Below are 21,486 nucleotides of genomic sequence, written 5' to 3' on the forward strand. Positions count from 1 at the left end.
AATGTCTCACTGGAACGGTCCTCTATTTCCAGTCAGATCCATGTTTAAAATGCGTATAAAAATAGATACAATTTGAATCAAAAGCTTTTCATAAGTAATTAGATACTATGATGAAGGGCTCAGAATATTAAATATAACAACTACACGTATAACACATTTCTCAAATACCAAAATATCTTTTCTATAAAAGACCTTAAAAGTATGAATAAAGATGAACCATATGTAAGCATTAAATAGATATATTCATGTCTTTCCTACGGAAAATTAGAAGTTATTGGGACCCCATTTAGAAAAATCCAGCTTTTAATTTTTGTTTATTTATTAAGTTGTGAAACAAATCTTACGTAAACAAATCATAGGTGGTTCCTCTATTGATACCCCTGTTGTTAACAATAGGCCTTTTTTTTTTTTTTTTACAGGACAGCCTTTCGTCTTCTCCTACAACATTTTACAAGTTTGAGGCAGAGACGGAGAGGAATCTTTCATCGGTCTTCTTTGCACAATCTCTCTACATATCTCTGAAGTCCCGGGTCCTCTAATATGGTCCTCTACTTTTCAGCTCAAGACTTTTATTTAAAAGGTCCTCTTATTTAAAAGAGTAAATTGTGTTATGTACACTAACATATTCAGGGCCTTTGGAGGAGAACCAGGCCCACAGCATCACAGACCCACCACCATACTTATTTACAAAATGATTGTCGAAAGATAGATTTAAGTCTACATCAGTGCAGCGTTTGAGACTTTTATTTTGAAATGAAACCAGCCACCTGTTCGGTACTGGTTTTGTATGTTTGTTTCTTTGCACCTTCAAGCAATCGGTGGATAATTCAAAAAGGGTGATCACGCTATCCCATCCATGCATAATTAAAGGAAGTTCACAGGTTGAGTTTGCAGTTTTCTTTACGTCACAGAAAAAAGACAAAAAAGACTTTACGTGCCTCCTTTAGTAAATATAACTGTAAATAACTATTTTTGTTTTGGTCATAGTTTCAGACAATATCAGAAATACTAATACTACGAGGAACTACAAAGGTGTATATGCACTTGCTCATAATACTTTGAGCATAAAAACTTTCCGTTCCCAAGTGATTTTGCTGAAGTTCTTGGTCGTGCGCTGCGCCCTTGTGGTAAAATACCCCTACAACAACATGAAAGACATTTTCTTGTTGGGTGTGTTAGATTTAAGGATTATCTTTTCCAATGGTTATAATCAGTCTGACAGAGAGATGTATCCCAATCCTTGTGGTTTTTAGTATAACAATGACCATCAGTGGGACCCTTTGTGGGGTTCCTTGAGACGACATTGTTGTAAATAAGCGCCGTTTAACTAAATAATCTGAACTGAAACTATCTGTGTAGTTATGCTGCTATAGGCTTAGGCTGCTGGAGGACATAATGACCACTTTCACCCTCTTCGCTACATTCTCACACTACTCTCCAATTTTGCATTATTTGCTGTTATTTCAGCTTTTAACCTTGTTCTCTCTCTTTTCTCTTCCTAGAAGCTACACATGGCCTGACTGTGTCTACCTGTGACACCTTTCTGGAGAGGGGAATCGTCAGAGCTTCTGCTGGCAACAGCTTAATGCTCACCCTCTACAGATGATCCACATAGCCCTGTCTTTTAGTGTTTAACCCTTTCTCTCTCCTAGACATGGAAATTGACTGAGCTTTTACTGTAACTAATTATATGTGCTCTCTTTCAGACTCTAACCTTGAAAACTGGCTCAGAGTTTATCTGTTCTTTCTTTCTAGGTGAAACGACTAAAGGAGCTACATCCATTAACATTTACTTTTCCTTCCCATAGAAAGTACTCCTGGATCACTGCTTCTGTATTCTTTGTGTGTCTCTGCTCTGTTCTCTCAAACTGCCTGTCGGTCGTGGCAGATGGCTGCTCACACTGAGTCTGATTCTGCTGGAGGTTTCTTCCTGTTAAAAGGGAGTTTTTTCCTCTCCACTGTCGCTACATGCATGCTCAGTATGAGGGATTGCTGCAAAGTTAACGCCAGTGACTGTCCACTGTCTCCTCATGCTCATCTGGGAGGAGGGAATGCTCCAAGTCTCTGACTGGATGCAATCTGCTTGGTTTCCTTAGACAGAAAAACTTTTTATCCAATTTGAATAAATAACTAACTCCGACTGCACTGTTCAATGGTTAGGATTAATTGGAATGTATGTACCTGACTGTTGTGAAGTGCCTTGAGACGACGTGTTGTGAATTGGCGCTATATAAATAAGAGTGAATTGAATTGAATTGAATTGAATCTACTATTACGTCCCTAAAGTTCTCTTAAATCATCCAATTCACTTCATTACATTTTAGACATCCCCACTTTTCAGTTAATGGATCTGAAAAATATTTTTATTTCTGGGTTTAATAAAATGTACATGTAAAGAGAATAGGCACATGCCATCCCTATGAAAACGAAAGAAAGAAAGAGGAAGAACCACAACATTGATAATAACCACTAGGGGGCAATAGGGCTGCATTTATAGGTTTTATTTGAACCAAACAAACCTTCATTTTTTGCAGGTCCACAAAGAGAAAATAAAAGAAATCCTGGAAACATAATTTCTTACGTCTGCAAACTTCTCTCAACATAAAGCCAAACATATACATTTTTTTTTACATTTTAATAAACTTCATTACAGTGTGCCACATGAAGGTAATAATAAAATAAATAAAAATATAATTCACAAAAACTATGTATGCTCTTTATTTTCTTTATGTTCAGTTCAGTGTTGCTAAGTAACAGAGTAGAATCATGTTTTGTTTTATTCCATTTGAATGTAACCTGCACCAGTTTCTGTTACCAGTCAATCAGATGGGAATACTCCTTAGAACTGATTTAATACTTTGAAATTTAAATAAAAATGACATTGCCTGACACATATTCTGCATCTTGTTCGATACTGTGAACCTAAAAACAGCATCTTATCCAGAAAATGTCCTCTGTACTGATTTCAAATAATAAATAGATAATAAAAATGTTTGGCTCTGCTGTTTATAAATTCTATTTCAGTGTACCACTCTTAACGTCCTTTTTAATTCATTACTGAAACAAGGTGCTAGCCTTTCTAGCCTTCCTACTCCTCACTCCTAACACACACACACACACACTCTTTCCCTATATACAGCACAGACCAAAGGTTTGGACACACCTTCTCATTCAAAGAGTTTTCTTTATTTTCATGACTATGAATATTGTAGCTTCACACTGAAGGCATCAGAACTATGAATTAACACATGTGGAATTATATACTGAACAAAAAAGTGTGAAACAACTGAAAATATGTCTTATATTCTAGGTTCTTCAAAGTAGCCACCTTTTGCTTTGATTACTGCTACGCACACTCTTGGCATTCTGTTGATGAGCTTCAAGAGGTAGTCACCTGAAATGGTTTTCCAACAGTCTTGAAGGAGTTCCCAAAGATGCTTAGCACTTGTTGGCCCTTTTGCCTTCACTCTGCGGTCCAGCTCACCCCAAACCATCTCGATTGGGTTCAGGTCCGGTGACTGTGGAGGCCAGGTCATCTGGCGCAGCACCCTATCACTCTCCTTCTTGGTCAAATAGCCCTTACGCAGCCTGGAGGTGTGTTTGGGGTCATTGTCTTGTTGAAAAATAAATGATGGTCCAACTAAACACAAACCGGATGGAATAGCATGCCTCTGCAAGATGCTGTGGTAGCCATGCTGGTTCAGTATGTCTTCAATTTTGAATAAATCCCCAACAGTGTCACCAGCAAAGCACCCCCACACCATCACACCTCCTCCTCCATGCTTCACGGTGGGAACCAGGCATGTAGAGTCCATCCGTTCACCTCTTCTGCGCCGCACAAAGACACGGTGGTTGGAACCAAAGATCTCAAACTTGGACTCATCAGACCAAAGCACAGATTTCCACTGGTCTAATGTCCATTCCTTGAGTTCTTTAGCCCAAACAAGTCTCTTCTGCTTGTTGCCTGTCCTCAGCAGTGGTTTCCTAGCAGCTATTTTACCATGAAGGCCTGATTCACACAATCTCCTCTTAACAGTTGTTCTAGAGATGTGTCTGCTGCTAGAACTCTGTGTAGCATTGATCTGTTCTCTAATCTGAGCTGCTGTTAACCTGCGATTTCTGAGGCTGGTGACTCGGATGAACTTATCGTCTGCAGCAGAGGTGACTCTTGGTCTTCCTTTCCTGGGGCGGTCCTCATGTGAGCCAGTTTCTTTGTAGCGCTTGATGGTTTTTGCGACTGCACTTGGGGACACTTTCAAAGTTTTCCCAATTGTTCAGGCTGACTGACCTTCATTTCTTAAAGTAATGATGGCCACTTGTTTTCCTTTACTTAGCTACTTTTTTCTTGCCATAATACAAATTCTAACAGTCTATTCAGTAGGACTATCAGCTGTGTACCGTATCCACGTCCTGCACAACACAACTGATGGTCCCAACCCCATTTATAAGGCTTGAAATCCCACTTATTAAACCTGACAGGGCACACCTGTGAAGTGAAAACCATTTCAGGTGACTACCTCTTGAAGCTCATCAACAGAATGCCAAGAGTGTGCGGAGCAGTAATCAAAGCAAAAGGTGGCTACTTTGAAGAACCTAGAATATAAGACATATTTTCAGTTGTTTCACACTTTTTTGTTCAGAATATAATTCCACATGTGTTAATTCATAGTTTTGATGCCTTCAGTGTGAAGCTACAATATTCATAGTCATGAAAATAAAGACAACTCTTGGAATGAGGTGTGTCCAAGCTTTTGGTCTGTACTGTATATATGCAAGATAAATATATACAAGTATATATAAAGTTTTACAATTGTGCCATGATCCTAGGAATAAATTTATTTTCCAATTCACAATTATTGATTGTTTTTTGCTGTTGGTCTATTATATTCAATCCCCATAAAATACAATCAGGTCAGCTATTGGAACACAGTGAAATGTGAAAATATTCAAAATTGAAAGCTACATGAGAAAAAAATTAATATCCAAATAAATAATAATTTTGTAGCTTTGACAATAAGACGGCCTTTTATTGAGATTTGTAAACAAAGAGACACAAGGACGAGTTTGATCAACTTTTTTTTCCTCCAGAACTTTTACTCTAATATTTGAACATTTAAATGTTCGGTATATGTAGGAATAAATAATTCTCCAATAATGTGTCAAAGGTGAATATATTGTCCTGATTAAACATATAAAGGTGACATTAGATTTAGATCGGTTTTATTTAACTACTTGTTTAACTACTGTTTACTGTTCATAACTTCCATTTTTGTCTTGCCTCATTAAAATCAGTTGTTTGATTTTTGCATTTCCCCTCTCCTTGAGCTAGATGCTTTTCCACCCCATTAAACCCACCCACCTAACCACTCCTCCTCCTCCTCCTCCTCATACTTTCCAAATAAAACCGATCCAGCTGTGCGTCGTCGCGCTGCGTCACCCGGCTGCTCAGGCTCTCAGTTGTGCCTGTTTAGTGGAAGGAAGGAAGCAGAGATGTCCGGTACCATGCTGCTGTCAGGGTTCTGGGGTCTGTGCTTGCTGTGGACGGTCGGCGCGATGGGACGAGGTCCGGTTAGTCTAAACGAGATGTTCCGGGAGGTGGAGGAGCTGATGGAGGACACTCAGCACATGCTGGACGAGGCGGTGTACAAGGTCTGCGTCACATTTTATCCAGTCATATCATAAACATTACCTTTTATTACACAATATTATTATTATTAAGAAAAAGTCTGAGTGGGTGATATTTAGTTTGATTGTCAAGTTTCTGCCAGATTTAGAGAGGTTTTGGCAGATTACACAGAGTTTCCATGTCTGCATGTTTAGGTAAAGTCTGACCAGCACTGTTGAAGTCTGTTTTGGGCTCAAAATGGAAACTATTCAGTCAATTTAATTGGGAAAAAGTCGCCTATGAGGCTGAAATCCACTCAGATTTATTGTTTAAAGGCTTTAGACTTCTTGGAACCTTGAGTAAAGCCTTCCTTTGGATTTGTTGTTTTTCTTCAAAAATGTCCTTGGACCTAGTCCATTAAACCCTCTGAGATGAGTCAGTGCCTGGTTTTGATAATAGGATGGTGTGCTTTCATACTGTTATTCTTTTTTAATACACACTGTTGGGGCATGACATTGTGACCCCTGAGAGGTATAGTGAAGAACACTAATTACCACCTTTACAATCCAGAAAGCCATTTAAGTCTCAATCCTGTTAAATAAAACTGTCTGGTTCCAAAAGCCACTATATACTTTAAAAAGGATAGCTTGTTGTTTTTTTTTTTTAATAAATACACTATAAATTAGTCCTATTGTATAAATTAAAGAACTGACATTTTATTTGTATTTTTAGGTACTCAGAAATTAGAGATAACATCAGACTTTTGCAAAAAAATTCTTGAATTATTGTTAATAAAAAATGAAGGGAAAAAAAGCATGTCAGCTAAGAACAAAAAGTGAACCACAAGTGCATTTTTGCTAAATCCGCTTCATTCTTTTGTGAAAATTTCTGTCAAAATGCTGTTTTTTACTGCTTTTTGACAGGATTTTCGCTATATTCTGATTTGTAAAACGGCATTTTATATCTGATTTTGTAACCAGATGCATGGTAAAAGTGGGGATTTGTGGCCCTTTTTGCTTGCCATAGAGCCTTAGTCCTCGACGTGGCTGTCACTGGTTCGAGTCCTTGGCTGTTGACGTTTGCCACGTCTCTCCGCTCAATTTTCCGTTCACTTTTGTGAAAATTGAGAAAAATAAAGGCCACTATTGCCTAAAAAACCAACAAAAAACTGTTCATTTTTTTAAATACCTTTTTTTATATTTAAAAACTCTCCTCGGTTTATTATCATTTTTTCCAAAAGTTTCTTTGTTTCATATTTTTTTTCCTGCATGGCTTAGAGTCAAACGAGAAGCCGTTACTCCAGAGTGCAGACCCCTGCCCTAATCAAATGATTTGATCATTGCCGGACGATGTTGACTTGCTAAGAAGGTGATTCAGCTATTTGAGTCTAAAATGTTTCCAACAGATAAATAATGAAAGTGCAAAGTTCTCCTCATCATTCCTGGATCTGCCTCCCAGCTACCACAACAAGACCAGGAAGACGGTAAAGGACAACCATGGGGAGACTCGGGTCCTGGATCGAACTGACAAGGTGGGCTCTTCTCAAACAGAAACCCTTTAAAAGCTCAAGTCTGTAAAACAAGAAATCTATAGCATTATGGAGGACTAAACTGACTGTTTTGTTGTTTAACTTCTGCAAAGCTGTACCAAGTCTCACATGTTACTCTTTGCAGGAAACAGACAACAGAACAGGAGAGACTTATGTCTCACATGTGCATATGGAGGTCTCTGGCCAGTGGAACAGCGTAAATCACGTGAGAAATGTTTTTTTTGTGTTTGCTCTGTGAGCAATTAAGGACACAATCAACAAAAACCCACAGAGATGAGAAAAGCAACCAGTAATGGAAAACATTTTTATGCGAGCCAGACAAGTGGAGGACAAAAATAAGAACAGCAGATGGACGAAGATTAGATTACAATAATAGGTAGAAACCTGGAGGTAGAAATGCAGCTAATATGAATGGATGCGACTGTGTTGATAAGAAACAGGGAGTAGATGGAAACCTGGACAGGAGAGAACAGACCTCTGCTTTATGAAACTTGTAATAAAGAAAGCAGCAATCAGAAGCTACAATTAGATAGCATGACTCTTTTGCACTCTTGTCTGCAAGGATGGGTCTAAAGTTTATTTTTTGTAATGTTGGCATCAAGTAAAGAACATGTTTAAAAACACCTGATTTTAGACCATTTTAAGTCTTTCATTACCAATGTAAAGCATATAAACAGACAACTGAAATGGATAAAAGCTTGCTTTATTTTCCTTTCACCACTCCTATGTAGAATTTCAAGACAATATTGGTATGGTTAAGTCCAACATGTAAAAGTGTTTATAAAATCCTAACATTTTTAGAACAAAATGGAAATGTAGAGCAGTTTCTGAAACTGTGGCTCTATTGTCTCCATTCGTTTTCCTTTTTTCATGCTGTAGAATGAGCTCATCCAGGAAAAAAAAAACCATATATTTTTCACCAGCAGGCAGCTGGCTTATTGAAAACTGAGATCATTATTGCAGTTTGCTGCATTACAAAGATGGTTTTGATCTCCTGCTTTCCTGGCAGATGTACAGATGGTGGTTATGTTATTGGTGCCTGCTGCTGGAAAAAAAAAATGCCAGGAAACCTAAGGGGTGGGGGGGGGAGTATGCTGAAGTCAGACGGGGTAAGCTCAGTTTTTCTAAGATTGTTTAAAGTTTTCTGCACCAGTGTGGAGTTCAGGTAAAGTTAAGCTTATGGTAAAGTTAATACAGGCTTAACTAAAGGTAGAATATTAGCGAATGTCGAAAGTGAGAAACATTGTGCTGATGTTAAAAATTTAAATGTGTTTCTAGTTTCTGAAAGACGTAAATTAACCACCTGGAAAGAAAACCTTTTAATATTTATGCATAAATCGTGCCAGGCATATTTCTCGACACTCCTTGTAAAGGTGATAAAGCCCTAAAACTAATATTTCTGCCTGCCCCTGCTCTTATTAATACTCTGTACAGCCCCCTTTTGTCAACAGGATACCATTTGGTCTTCACTAAAACCATTTCACCATTTTTGCCCCATGTCCAGCTAAATAAAACTTGTTTAAAACCGCCAATGTTACGTGACCTTTTGAAAAAAAAACTCATTTTTGATCTCCTCTTCTAGAGAAAATTTGCCTTTTTTTTTTTAAAAGAGCCACAATGTTTCTTCTATTTTTAAGTTTTCAAATAAAGAAAAATGACACTTTTGCAGGGGATGATTGTTTTTCTATGGGATGTTGAAATGTGTAGAAAAAAAAAGGACAAATATAGGATCATGATTGCAGATAAACATTATTCATAATAATGCACCTCCTGAACATAGGTATGGAATAATGAGGTCTGGCTCGAGCTGACTGTGTAGTATCCCAGAATAAAAACTGCTTTTGGATGATCCACTTTCTCATATAAATCCATAAAGGCATGGAATATGCCCTCTCCAGAATTGAAGACAAGTAAGATTTATATTAAAATTGTAATCACCTTAGAGCAAAGTTTATTGTATAGGTTTTATGAAATGCCTATTAATAACTTTATTGTTTTCTATTTTACCAGTTTTCTTTTTTCTTATAATCTTCAGAGATGTCAAAATCAAATGAATAGACTTGCCTTTGTGTCAATGGGCTCTTTAATCGTGCTTAAATCTGTGAACTTGTTTTCTGTGACCCTACAGGAGTGCATGGTGGATGAGGACTGTGGGGACCAAAAATATTGCCTGTATAGGATTGAGAACTCCAAGTGCCTTCCCTGTATAGCAACAGATATGGTGAGGGTTCAGTCATCATTTTGTTCTATTTTTGATTCAGCTATATGTTCATGTGCAATCACGAACCCACTAAGATACAGCAAGTCTTAAAGCACATTATAGTAGCCCCTTTTACAGCTGATACTACGTTTTACAGTGTTGTTACAGGACTACCATGTATCAGAGCAATGATTGTGTTTTTATACATTTTTTAAAAACTGAAGTTTCCCAGTAACTGTTACCCAGCAAAGCATAATGAAGTAATTTAAGCACACCTCTAAATCTGTTGATCTATGTGATAGATCAACACAAAGTAGTGCATAATTGTGAAAATAGTTTTTCGAAGTGGTTTATAAATAACCTGAATTATTAGGCTAACCTGAATTGTAACATGAGTCAATACTTTCCAGAACAGCCTTTCGCTACAATTACAGTGTCAAGTCATTTTCTAAATCAGTGAAACATTCAAGGGCGTATAAATACTTCTGCAAGATGCTCTGCTCTTTGCATTCCATCATGTAGAATACTTAAATGCAAACTTTCTCTTGCAGTTTAAACAAACTCTATACTAGTTATGTTTACTCTATAACCATCATTTTGCCAATATACTTATAAAGTGATACAAGTGAGAAAAATTTGTGTAAATGATCTAATCTTCAGCGAAGGCATCAAATCTTAGAAGTTAAAACAGACAGCATTTTTTCCTTTAAAAGCAGTAGAAGCGTTACTGAAAAATGTGTTTTCGTTACAGCCATGCACAAAGGATGAGGAGTGCTGCTTTGATCAGATGTGTGTTTGGGGTCAGTGTACAGTGAACGCCTCCCAGGGAACGGCGGGGACTATCTGTCAGGGTCAGAGTGACTGCAGGCCAGATTTCTGCTGTGCCTTTCAGCGAGGTGATATGGAATATATATGCATGTCCAAATTTACCTCTGATACCATATACTGTGTGCACTATGAATATAAAGAGCAGTTTCTGTTTAAATTAGCATTTTTTTTTTATTTCTCTAGTTAAATCCTTGTTTGTTTACTGCAACATTGCAATGCGATTTTTATTTCTAGTTTGAGGTAAAAAGGTATGCCAAAACTAATCTTTATAGACATCACTGTTAAAACAAATGTATCTACATGTTAAAAAACTCAGGTTAGATGTTTCACCCCTCAGTTGATCATCTACTGTACAGGACGTTTTCTGCTAATGACCCTATGAACTCCGATCAACTATCTTTATCTTGTGCATAATTACAAGAACTAAAGTGACCAGTTAAGGTTTACGATGATACAGACGGTCATGTAAAATAAAGCCAGTTTGACTTTCTTCTTTGTCCCCTTAGAGTTTTTGTTTCCAGTATGCACTCCCAAACCTGCAAAGGGAGAGTCATGCCTGAACCATCCCAACCTTCTGATGGACATGCTAGAATGGGACCAGGAGGGCCCCAGAGATCACTGCCCATGTATGGGCAACCTACAGTGTCAACCCCACGGGTGAGAACAGACACCAAGCTGTAAATTTATAAGGCAAAACCAACAAAAAAACTGACGTCTTTTTCTCCAAACTCTCATTTTTCTTCCTGCAGTCGTGGAGCTGTGTGTGTAGGACTGAAAGTGTAGAGGTTCCAAGGAGCGAATCAGCAATTTAGTACAGTACAGTGTCCCATATGGACATCACCTGCATTCTTTCTACTATTTATGTCTATATTGTAAAACAAAAAGAAAATAAAGGATTTGAATATTGTTTTGACATGTTTTTTTGACATAACCTGATTTTCACTAAGTTATAAAATTAAGTCCAACTTAAAGTATACAAAGTCATAACAGGTTTCAGATTGCAATTCATTTAAAAAAGCCAAATTGAAAAAGCAGTGTGTGGTAAAACTAAGTACACCCTTGCTGCTTCCTTGGAATTTAAGAGGGGAAGTACAAGACAGCGACTGCTAATTAAAGCACTTGATTAAATGATCATCATATGTGGCACTTCAATAAAAGCAGGAGTTTTGGCAGTGTGCCAGTCTGGAGTATAGAGGTGTGTGTTAACAGAGTAGAACAACAGTAATTACCTTGGAGAAGCAACCGTTGCTGCTCATCAACCTGAGAAGTGTTATGAAGCCATTTCCATGTATGTGAAGTCCATCATTCTACAGTGGGAAATGTTCAAGATGGCTGCTAATCTTCTCAGGAATGGACGTTCCAGCAAATTCACCAAGACTTTGAAATGCTCCGAAATTTAAAAAAAGATCAACTCCGCTCTCTTAAATGAAAAATAGCAGGCCGACTTAGCGTTGTAAAGTTACACCCGAATATATCACAAGATTATACAGAGGAGACCAAAGTAGAGATTGGACGTGCACCACTAAGTTTTGAGAAGTCCAAACACAGCATATCTGCGCAAACATCCTCATACCAACTGTCAAGAAATGGTGGTGGAGGAATGATGATTTGGGCTGATTCTGCAACCACAGATAAATTCAGCTGAGCACCTAATTGTCAATGAGTTGGCTATGAACTCTGCATAAGAATGCCTTCTAAGGTCAAATGTTACAAAGTCTGCAGAGCAGCTAAAGACTGACCCAAACTGGGTCATGCAAGGTGATGGGAAAGGTGATGGGAAACAGAGTGCGAAAAAAATTCCTTCACAACAATGTAAAAGACCCACAGAATATCTCTTCTATGACTTCTTTCAGCTAAAGGTGCTTCTACAAGCAGTGGAATCATGGTATATTCTTTTGTTGCACATAGCTTTTGAATTTTGCTTAAACAATTATGTTGCTGCATCGTTTTTAACACTAGATGTTAGATTTCAAATTTAAAACTTGGTAAAAAACATAATTTTCATTCTGTTGTCATCACAGTGAATCCCTACAACTGAAAGGTATACTTTCTTTTACCAATGCTATATTTGTTAAATCTTTTATTGGACCTGCCACAAACTAAATAACTAGCATTTTGTCTTGTTTCTGAACTTTTTTCATGTCCTGTAGTTTGCATTTTAAAACACAATATAATTTATTTCACTTTTCTTACCTTTTATTGCAATCCATCCATTCCACACCATGGCTTAATTCATTCTTTATATGTATACTTTGAAAGGGCCTGATAAGGGGCAGAGAATCTGGAAATGTGAGATTTGAAAAGTATGGAATGTTAACATGAGAAAATCGTGGGAATCTAGGTGTTTGTTCTAGGTTTTAGGCACAGGTGATAGGGATCATTTTTGTATAAGCATGTTTTATCACACTGTCAGGAATGTGAAGATACAGTCTTGATATTAGACAATGTGAGATGAGGTGAATAACTTTGTTTTCCAAGCAAAAAAACTTATCAGAACTTATCAGTTTGAACTTATGGAAGTTATTGTTGAATTCCCCTTGTGAAGTTTTGTCATTCTTCATGTTGATTTAACAACAAGCCCTCATTTAATTGCCACATTTTCAGGTTAAACAGCTTGTCATTATATGATTCTCATTTGTATAACTGGACTTGTGATGGTAGTTTGTTTTGCAAATACAGAATAAAACGTGTTTTGTTGTTGTTGTTGTTGTTGTTGTACAAAGCAAGAATGCTGCATCATTTGATATTACCGTTTAATGTTATAGCTCTGATTTGTTGCTGGACATTCCCAGACAGAACATATTTAAATACATAAATTTCAAACCATAGCAACTTCAAACTCTGAACACTAGAGGGCATTAAACAGTAAACATGCATCTCCAACCACATAGGGAAAATATGACTAGCTGATAGCCACGTGGTCAGACCACGTGGTCAGATACAGATCTCTGTCCTGCAAAAAGCTCAGCTGCAGGAAACAAAAAGGTCTTTCATTTGCACGTCAGAAGTTTGGAATTTATCTGGCCGGTTAATTCACAGCATAACAAAGTTTTTGTTTATACAGATTGTTTATACATATTATAATTGTATGTTTTGAATAAAGCAAAAAAAAAAAAGAGAGAGATTTTGAACTGTAACTGTGGTGTTCAATGCTGCATAGAAATTGTTCACTGAATGTCCAGGGTGTACCCCGCCTCTCGCCCATAGACTGCTGGAGATAAGCACCAGCTTCCCCGCGACCCACTATGGAATAAGCGGTAGAAAATGACTGACTGACTGATTGAGAATGTTTTCACTCGCAACATTGTTTTCCTCAAAATAGTGTGTTAATAGAAGTGGATATATATATACATCAGCATAGCAGTAAATTTACAAACAACACACTAGAAAATAAAGAAACCCTAAAGATTTAAAGATAAGAACCTGCCTTATGCAAGATGCATCTACAATAGCAACAGATATTAACTACAAAATACACAATACAAAAACCTACAGGAGAAACCTGAAAAGCATTAGTAGTGTTTTGGGAGCACTGTTATAATGACAAAAATATTCACCAACTCCATTTCATTAACTTTGAAGGACTGTTTGGCCTTCAGCACATTACAATTTAAAGTGCTGGTGTTCCTTATTAGTTTAATTTAGGCCAAATTTAACAAACACAAATGCATTTTTTTAAATAAAAAAAACTACAATCACTGTATTTCCACTATTTCCTCTTTGCCAAAAAAAACCCCAGAAAAATTTACTTTTGCAATAACCTAAAAAAAAATGTTGTGATAATTTTTATTTTTTGGCCCTTAATGGAAGGTACACTATAGTGCCAAAAGTATTGGGTCACTCCATGAAATCAGTGAATTCAGGTGTTCCAATCACTTCCATTGCTGCAGGTGTGGAAAGTTTGGTGTGGAGAAACTTGACTGGCCTGCACAAAGTACTGACCTCAGCCTTCTTGAGCACCTTTGGGATGAATTAGATCAGAGCCTGCAATTCTGGTTTTTTCATCCAACTATGAAGAGACTCTTAAACCTTGTGGAAGATGTTTACAAAATAGTTCAAGTTGCTATTGCTGATAATCAAAAGTCCGTCAACAAATTGGACCTTATAGATTAAGAACAGGATATCATCAAAATTCATGTACATGTAAAAGTAGACAAAGACTTTTGACAATATATTATTGCAATTCTCTTTCCTTTACTCTGTTTGTGAAGGCACAGTATATGCTCTAAAGTCTTGGTTAAAATCAGTTCTGACTAATAAGTAATATGTTTTATCGTATCCAAAACTTGTAGTGTAACATATTTTCAGTGTTGCAGCACCTGAAGGCTGTGGAAAATTTTGTTTTTAAGAGCAGGCTCCAGACCCATCTTGTTAGCCTAGTTTCCGGACCTGGCTCTTCTGAGCTCGGCCCATTACATGAAAACTTCTGTTCTTTTATGTTGGGTGGATGTGGAGTCAAAGTGGGTTTATTGTTTTAAATTCTGTACAGCACTTTGAGCTGCGTTTAGTATGAAGGCTGCTTTATGAATACAATTTGATTGATTCGATTGATTGATTGATTGTAGCAGACGTCAGCATACATTATTTTTTAGAAGATTTCTTTTTATAAAGTCATTAAACAACAAACATAAACAATGATCATCATCATTATACATCAATTGATCTATGCATCATGCCATGACTTACCAGGCTTAGGCAGAAACAAAATGCTTATGTGCATATGGCTTACTAAAGTTACTCATCAATCACAGCTACCCATCAGAAAGACAGAAAATAACAAGCAAAGCAACAAAAGAAAATTTAAATTGGTAACCTTCAAAAAAGCTTTTACTGGGTAGTCTTTTGAAAAAACAAAATTACTCATTTTTAGATTTATATTTGCTTTGTTCCACAATTTTACTCCAGTGATAGAAATGCGTCTTTTTTGGAGATTTTTTTAGCTTTTTGTACAGGAAATTTACAAACACGTCTCAGGTTGTACTAACTCTCCCGCATTAGAAAACAAAAATCTTCACTTTAAAACCTTAACAGGAATTAACTGATGCGATTATGAAATATCAGAAAACTGGCCACTACAATAGTTATTGTGACCTTAAAAATTGGTTAAATGTGTGTGGAAAAAAAATTATTTGTCATTAGTTTTGAAAGCACAGCTCCTTTAACTTCGTTTTCAAGTCAGCCCCCTAAAAATGCTGCAAAGGCTTCTCCTGCTCCAAAGTAACATTGTGGTGGCCCTTCCTTACAGATATGTAGGGTTGAGGGCAGAATGAGGGTTATGGGGTTAACTTGAATTTCGTCTTGAATCCTGAAATATCGTTTTTTTTTAATATATATACAGGTCCTTCTCAAAATATTAGCATATTGTGATAAAGTTAATTATTTTCCATAATGTCATGATGAAAATTTAACATTCATATATTTTAGATTCATTGCACACTAACTGAAATATTTCAGGTCTTTTATTGTCTTAATACGGATGATTTTGGCATACAGCTCATAAAAACCCAAAATTCCTATCTCACAAAATTAGCATATCATTAAAAGGGTCTCTAAACGAGCTATGAACCTAATCATCTGAATCAACGAGTTAACTCTAAACACCTGCAAAAGATTCCTGAGGCCTTTAAAACTCCCAGCCTGGTTCATCACTCAAAACCCCAATCATGGGTAAGACTGCCGACCTGACTGCTGTCCAGAAGGCCACTATTGACACCCTCAAACAAGAGGGTAAGACACAGAAAGACATTTCTGAACGAATAGGCTGTTCCCAGAGTGCTGTATCAAGGCACCTCAGTGGGAAGTCTGTGGGAAGGAAAAATGTGGCAGAAAACGCTGCACAACGAGAAGAGGTGACTGGACCCTGAGGAAGATTGTGGAGAAGGGCCGATTCCAGACCTTGGGGGACCTGCGGAAGTGTCAAGTACCCACAGTCAGTGATGGTCTGGGGTGCCGTGTCAGCTGCTGGTGTTGGTCCACTGTGTTTTATCAAGGGCAGGGTCAATGCAGCTAGCTATCAGGAGATTTTGGAGCACTTCATGCTTCCATCTGCTGAAAAGCTTTATGGAGATGAAGATTTCATTTTTCAGCAAGACCTGGCACCTGCTCACAGTGCTAAAACCACTGGTAAATGGTTTACTGACCATGGTATCACTGTGCTCAATTGGCCTGCCAACTCTCCTGACCTGAACCCCATAGAGAATCTGTGGGATATTGTGAAGAGAACGTTGAGAGACTCAAGACCCAACACTCTGGATGAGCTAAAGGCCGCTATCGAAGCATCCTGGGCCTCCATAAGACCTCAGCAGTGCCACAGGCTGATTGCCTCCATGCCACGCCGCATTGAAGCAGTCATTTCTGCAAAAGGATTCCCGATCAAGTATTGAGTGCATAACTGTACATGATTATTTGAAGGTTAACGTTTTTTGTATTAAAAACACTTTTCTTTTATTGGTCGGATGAAATATGCTAATTTTGTGAGATAGGAATTTTGGGTTTTCATGAGCTGTATGCCAAAATCATCCGTATTAAGACAATAAAAGACCTGAAATATTTCAGTTAGTGTGCAATAAATCTAAAATATATGAATGTTAAATTTTCATCATGACATTATGGAAAGTAATGAACTTTATCACAATATGCTAATATTTTGAGAAGGACCTGTATATATTTCAAATAAAGGTTATAACGTAAAAAAATGCAACCTGGTTATGTAATGAACCCTTTCTGTTTCACCTAAGATTAAATGAAATTTTTGTGCGTTCCCTCTGGGTGCCGTATTTTTGTTTGGGGGGGAAACAGAAAACTTGTGAATAAAACCAAAAGGAGTGAGACCTCTTCTTCTCTACATCTATGTCGAACGCCGCTATCGCCTGACGTCACGGCGGTTTATTTAGTCTGCCAGCTTCCGGCCGACTCTGTGAGTCTTCTGACTCGTAGCGGCGCTTGCTTGTACTCCGCAGATCACACCACGTTTCCGACCGGAGGAAAAAACCTCGACTCCCATTTTTTTTTTCTGGGTACGTACATATCTTATATTTCGTCGCATGGAGCTTCAGCCGGAGCGGGAATACTTGTTACCGGTTTTCTGGTGGCTAACTGTCGGCGTCGCTGGCTCCCCAACGTATTTTAGGAAAAAGATGCGCCTGGACCAAGAGCAGGGAGGGGTGGTTAAAATACTGCGCTGCTGTGGAAAATAGACAAATATGTGAAGCAAGTTGGGTGTTACTTCGGTTAAGGTCGACCTCACATTAGCAGCAGTCACAGCTGCTAGGGTTTTAAGCAGTAATTTCTGTTTTCAGTGGAAAAAAAAATTTCCACTCTTGCATTGCACATTTTTTTTTTTTTTTTTCTTTTTGCTAGTCACTCAAATGAGGAAGATATTGATGGTTGTTTCAACATTTCGCAGCTCATTTAATTAAACTCACCGAGTTTCCTCCACCACTCCAGACTTGGCGGTAATAACATTACGGGCTGTCAAAGCGGTGGAAATGGACAGCGGCTTGTGGTCGTGATAAGAATGTTGGGCAGCTGTGTGTAATGAGAATCACGGGTTCCGTTACCTTCGGTTTGGATGCTTGGAGTCCGCTTTTTGTCGTCTTTCTCAATTTTATAGTCAAAATCATTGCATCATTTACTAAGATGCAGGAAGGGTGGAAGGTTTCTGATGCAACTGCCCGAAAATACTGAGGCTGAACTTCTAAAATGGCAGTAGCACACATTTATACACAGCCCCTTTTTAGAACCAACTTTCTGGTTGCCATTACAGCTCTTCTGGGGAATGCACATTTAGAGACTAACATTTTTGCACATTAGTTGGTGGAAAATAACTTTATTTCAGTCAGACTTGTAGGAATTGCTTGTCAACAGCAATCAACTCAGACTGGCTTTCCTGTCTTTGCTGAAGAGAAGCATTCTCACAGCAAGAGACTGCTTCTGCCATGTTTCACACACAGGATGGTGTGTTTCTGGATGTACGTTTGCCATCTGACTATGCCAAACGTTTTTTTTTTTTTTTTTTTTTTAGCTTTTTATTTGTTAAATGATATGAGTTTTCTTTATTTTTCCACGCTTTTCATTCCACTTCACAATTACGTCCTACTTTGTGTTGGTCAGTTACATTTAATCACAATAAAATGCATTGAAATCGGTGGCTGTAACAAGACAGTATGTGAAAAGCTCAAGTGATGTGTATATTGTTGAAAGGCACTGAATGACAAATGAGATGGTCAAACTGTCGGAAAATACCTTCATACACATTTCCTGGTTTTCACCATGAGGGCGATTGGACTTGTCATACAAGTTGGCTTCAATCATTTGGAAAAATGTGCTGTTTTGGCACAGACTATGGGGAGTAGGTTGTCATTTGTGACTGAAATAAAGGCTGCTGCATATAGAACATAAAATTCTCCCAGTGGGGGGTGATTCAGTGATTATTGGTTGAGACACACTTTTGCTAAACTTGCACTTCAGCTACTGTTCAAAGTAGAACCACTAGAAGTCAATTTTATTATATTAATACACAGAACAAACGGTGTAGGTCACTAAACAGAATAAACACTTAATTCATGGTGCATAATTGTTTCAATATAACTTAGCGTCTCCAGCACCTCTACACCAGTAAAAAGATAGGGAGAAGCTCATACCAAACCATTAAACAGTAACGGTTAGTGGCACAACGCTGACGGCCGGAGGATGTGTTTCATTTCATACCTCCAGCCTCAGTGCGTCAATGGAAACACTACAGGTTTCGTGAAGATTGTAGTGAGAACAAGCAGAGTGGAGATGTGTGGTCCTGGAACCGTGAATGGAAAAGAGACATTAGTTCCCGTGCTGACTGTCCATGTTTACGACTCGAAAAATATTTCTTAATACCTAAATTTGTTGTAAGGTTGGGGGGGGTTGCATGCGTCCTGACAGCTGATCAACAGTGTGCAGTAACAGGTGGGGGAGGGGCAGGGCTGCTTAAACGGCATCACACATCTGCTGTTCTTTATGTATGTTTTTTTTTTTAACTAAGCAACCTGCACCAGCTGCGGGTGATGCTCCAAATAGTGGTGCTAGACGGTGCCTTTTAAACCCGTTCCGAAATAAACGGAAGGCACCTAACCTCAAGTGTAGAGTCTTTTAATAAAACTGTAGATGGCTTAAGTCCCGTAATTTGTTCTGTCACACTTCTGCATGATGCATGCATGACCAAAGTAAACATGCCGTCTATTGCAACGCAACGTATCGCTTCTAATGTGCATTCCCCTTTACTCTGTGGTCCACAGAGCTGGAGAAAAGTCTTTTTCTGGATTCATATTAAACATTTTTATATTTTATGTGCAGTGTGATGGAAAATTGAAGCTCTTTTGCCACCAAAACGTTTTAAAACTTTAGTTATACCTGTGAATGACCTGTACCTAATTGTCACTTCTCTTCACATTCCCTGTTTTAAAATAGCAGAGACTGAGATTTTCTGCATTTCTTTGTCAAATTTAAAACATTCAGTGTTTTTTTTCTTTTCTTTGTAATATTGAAATTGCTCCCCTGAGTCTATTTGTGGAACCCTTCATCTGTCTACAGACTCTCACCTCCACAGGTGCCCAATTATACCACATCCTATCAATTATTCATCCAAAAGCATCAGGGATCAACTAGCTGCCTGACTGTAAGCTACAGTAGCTCTTTCCCACACACTTGATCAAAGGCCACAGAAGGTTCTGGCTGGGTCCTGGGCTGGGTCCTGGGCTGGCCTAGGATTACAGATTACATCTTTGTTTGCTACTATACAGTCTGGACCTAGGTTTGCTTTCAGTCTTTGCTGACCACAGCCAGATGTTCTTTTAGGAAATCATGCATTAAGGCTTCTTTTACATGTTGGCATATATCCTAAGTTGCTATTGTTCGCAGAGAGGTTTACAGAAATTCTGTGACTATAAGAAGAGTCTTTTTTTGTTTTTAGTTAGAATTCATGGATGTTACAGGGAAGAATGAGCAGAAGTGTTTGGTTAGAAACTTCACCCAACCTCCACTCTCTTACATTGTATGGGCCGCTGATTTAGAGATAATTGTTTACATGCCCCTCTACTCTGCTCAGCCCGTTTTGCGACCGTTTCCATTACTTGCTTTTCCAGCCTGGTACTGGCTTTCTTGGTACTTTCTCACCAGCAGGTCCCATCTGGGATGAGCAGGGCCGAAATGTGACGTAAACGGACTGCTGCTTACTAATTGGCCATGAGCGTGGTCAACTATATGTCAGCGGCATGAGAAGGTGTTCGCCAAGGTATCTGAGGGAATGACGGCATGAATTTTACTGCACACCTTAGTGCTGGGAAAAGTTCCGAAAACTGAAGTGACTACTAAAATATTAAGGACCACAATGGCCAGAACGTGTCAAACCTAAAGCCGTGTCAGTTTTTCAAATCGCTGTTTGGGGAAAAGATGCGTGACAGTGAGAGTTTAATTTACTTTGCATGTTTGTATTTGAAACATATCTCATGTTTGGTAGACTCGATGAACCCTAACCCTGTAAGGGTTAATAGTGGCACAGCGCACAACCAGGACAGCTTGAGGCGGTTATTCAAGCAATAACTCCAACCGTCTGCGAGTCAATGGAACCATAACAGCTTTCGTGTTGAGCGGAGTGGAGCTGTGTGGTGCTAGAACAGTGTATGGAAAAGATGGAAACAAAGTTCCCTAAACCTTGAAGAGAAACTGCAGTTTTCAGCCTGAGAGCTTGAAACAGAAAACCCTGATCAGCTTTTTGATGGTAGATGGTTGATAATGATCCAACTTTGAGGCGCCATCTTGTACACAGGACCAGTCTATTAAAACAGTGCACCACAGATACATAAGCTGAGCTGAAGTAAGATAACAGCCAGCGACCAGTCAGTTGTTACACCAGTGTTATAATTCACATTTCGGCTTCATAAGCCCTGCCTTTGCTGTAGGTCCATCAGTCAGTTTTCCTGCAACCTTTTTAGAGGCTCACAATAATAATTTGACTTATTTTTAAACTATGATCAGTGTTTGTTTTCTACAAAGTTCAAATTATTTCTGATGAGCATTGCAAATGGCATTAGCTAAAGCTGTTATACCTTGCTTTTCTGCTGGTTCACATCACACCTACACAATATACCAAGTAACTATATTCTTTGCAATAGATGGATTACATGTTGTTTTATTACAAATAACTGCACAGTGCACTGGTTGGCAAAAAATAGCACGCAGAATGCTGACATTGGCACTTCAAATAAATATTGCATGTCTACAGCACTGCTTTTCAAAGACACTGTGATAACTGTTTGAGGTAATGTGTTGTAG

The 21,486-nt window shown here is 38.2% G+C and overlaps 2 protein-coding genes across 5 annotated transcripts in view; both read left to right on the forward strand.

Moving 5' to 3' along the window:
* The first annotated feature begins 5,401 nt into the window (after positions 1 to 5,401).
* Positions 5,402 to 11,089, forward strand: dkk3b (dickkopf WNT signaling pathway inhibitor 3b). The gene is made up of 7 exons (XM_047383852.1): positions 5,402 to 5,649; positions 7,011 to 7,136; positions 7,279 to 7,359; positions 9,283 to 9,375; positions 10,106 to 10,250; positions 10,689 to 10,839; positions 10,932 to 11,089. The coding sequence occupies exons 1-7, from the start codon at positions 5,491 to 5,493 to the stop codon at positions 10,963 to 10,965; spliced, it is 789 nt and encodes a 262-aa protein (XP_047239808.1). The 5' UTR covers positions 5,402 to 5,490; the 3' UTR covers positions 10,966 to 11,089.
* Positions 11,090 to 17,046: 5,957 nt separating this feature from the next.
* The window catches only part of far1 (fatty acyl CoA reductase 1), a 40,189-nt gene continuing 35,749 nt past the window's right edge, over positions 17,047 to 21,486 (forward strand). For 3 of the 4 annotated variants that reach the window (XM_047390852.1, XM_047390861.1, XM_047390868.1), the window contains exon 1: positions 17,048 to 17,198. The gene's annotated coding sequence lies outside the window, so the exon portion shown is untranslated. Of the gene's footprint in view, positions 17,199 to 21,486 lie in introns of all 4 variants that reach the window. The other variant, XM_047390875.1, reaches the window with a different exon arrangement.

This window comes from Girardinichthys multiradiatus, chromosome 2 (genome assembly GCF_021462225.1).
Source record: "Girardinichthys multiradiatus isolate DD_20200921_A chromosome 2, DD_fGirMul_XY1, whole genome shotgun sequence".
Taxonomy (NCBI): domain Eukaryota; kingdom Metazoa; phylum Chordata; class Actinopteri; order Cyprinodontiformes; family Goodeidae; genus Girardinichthys; species Girardinichthys multiradiatus.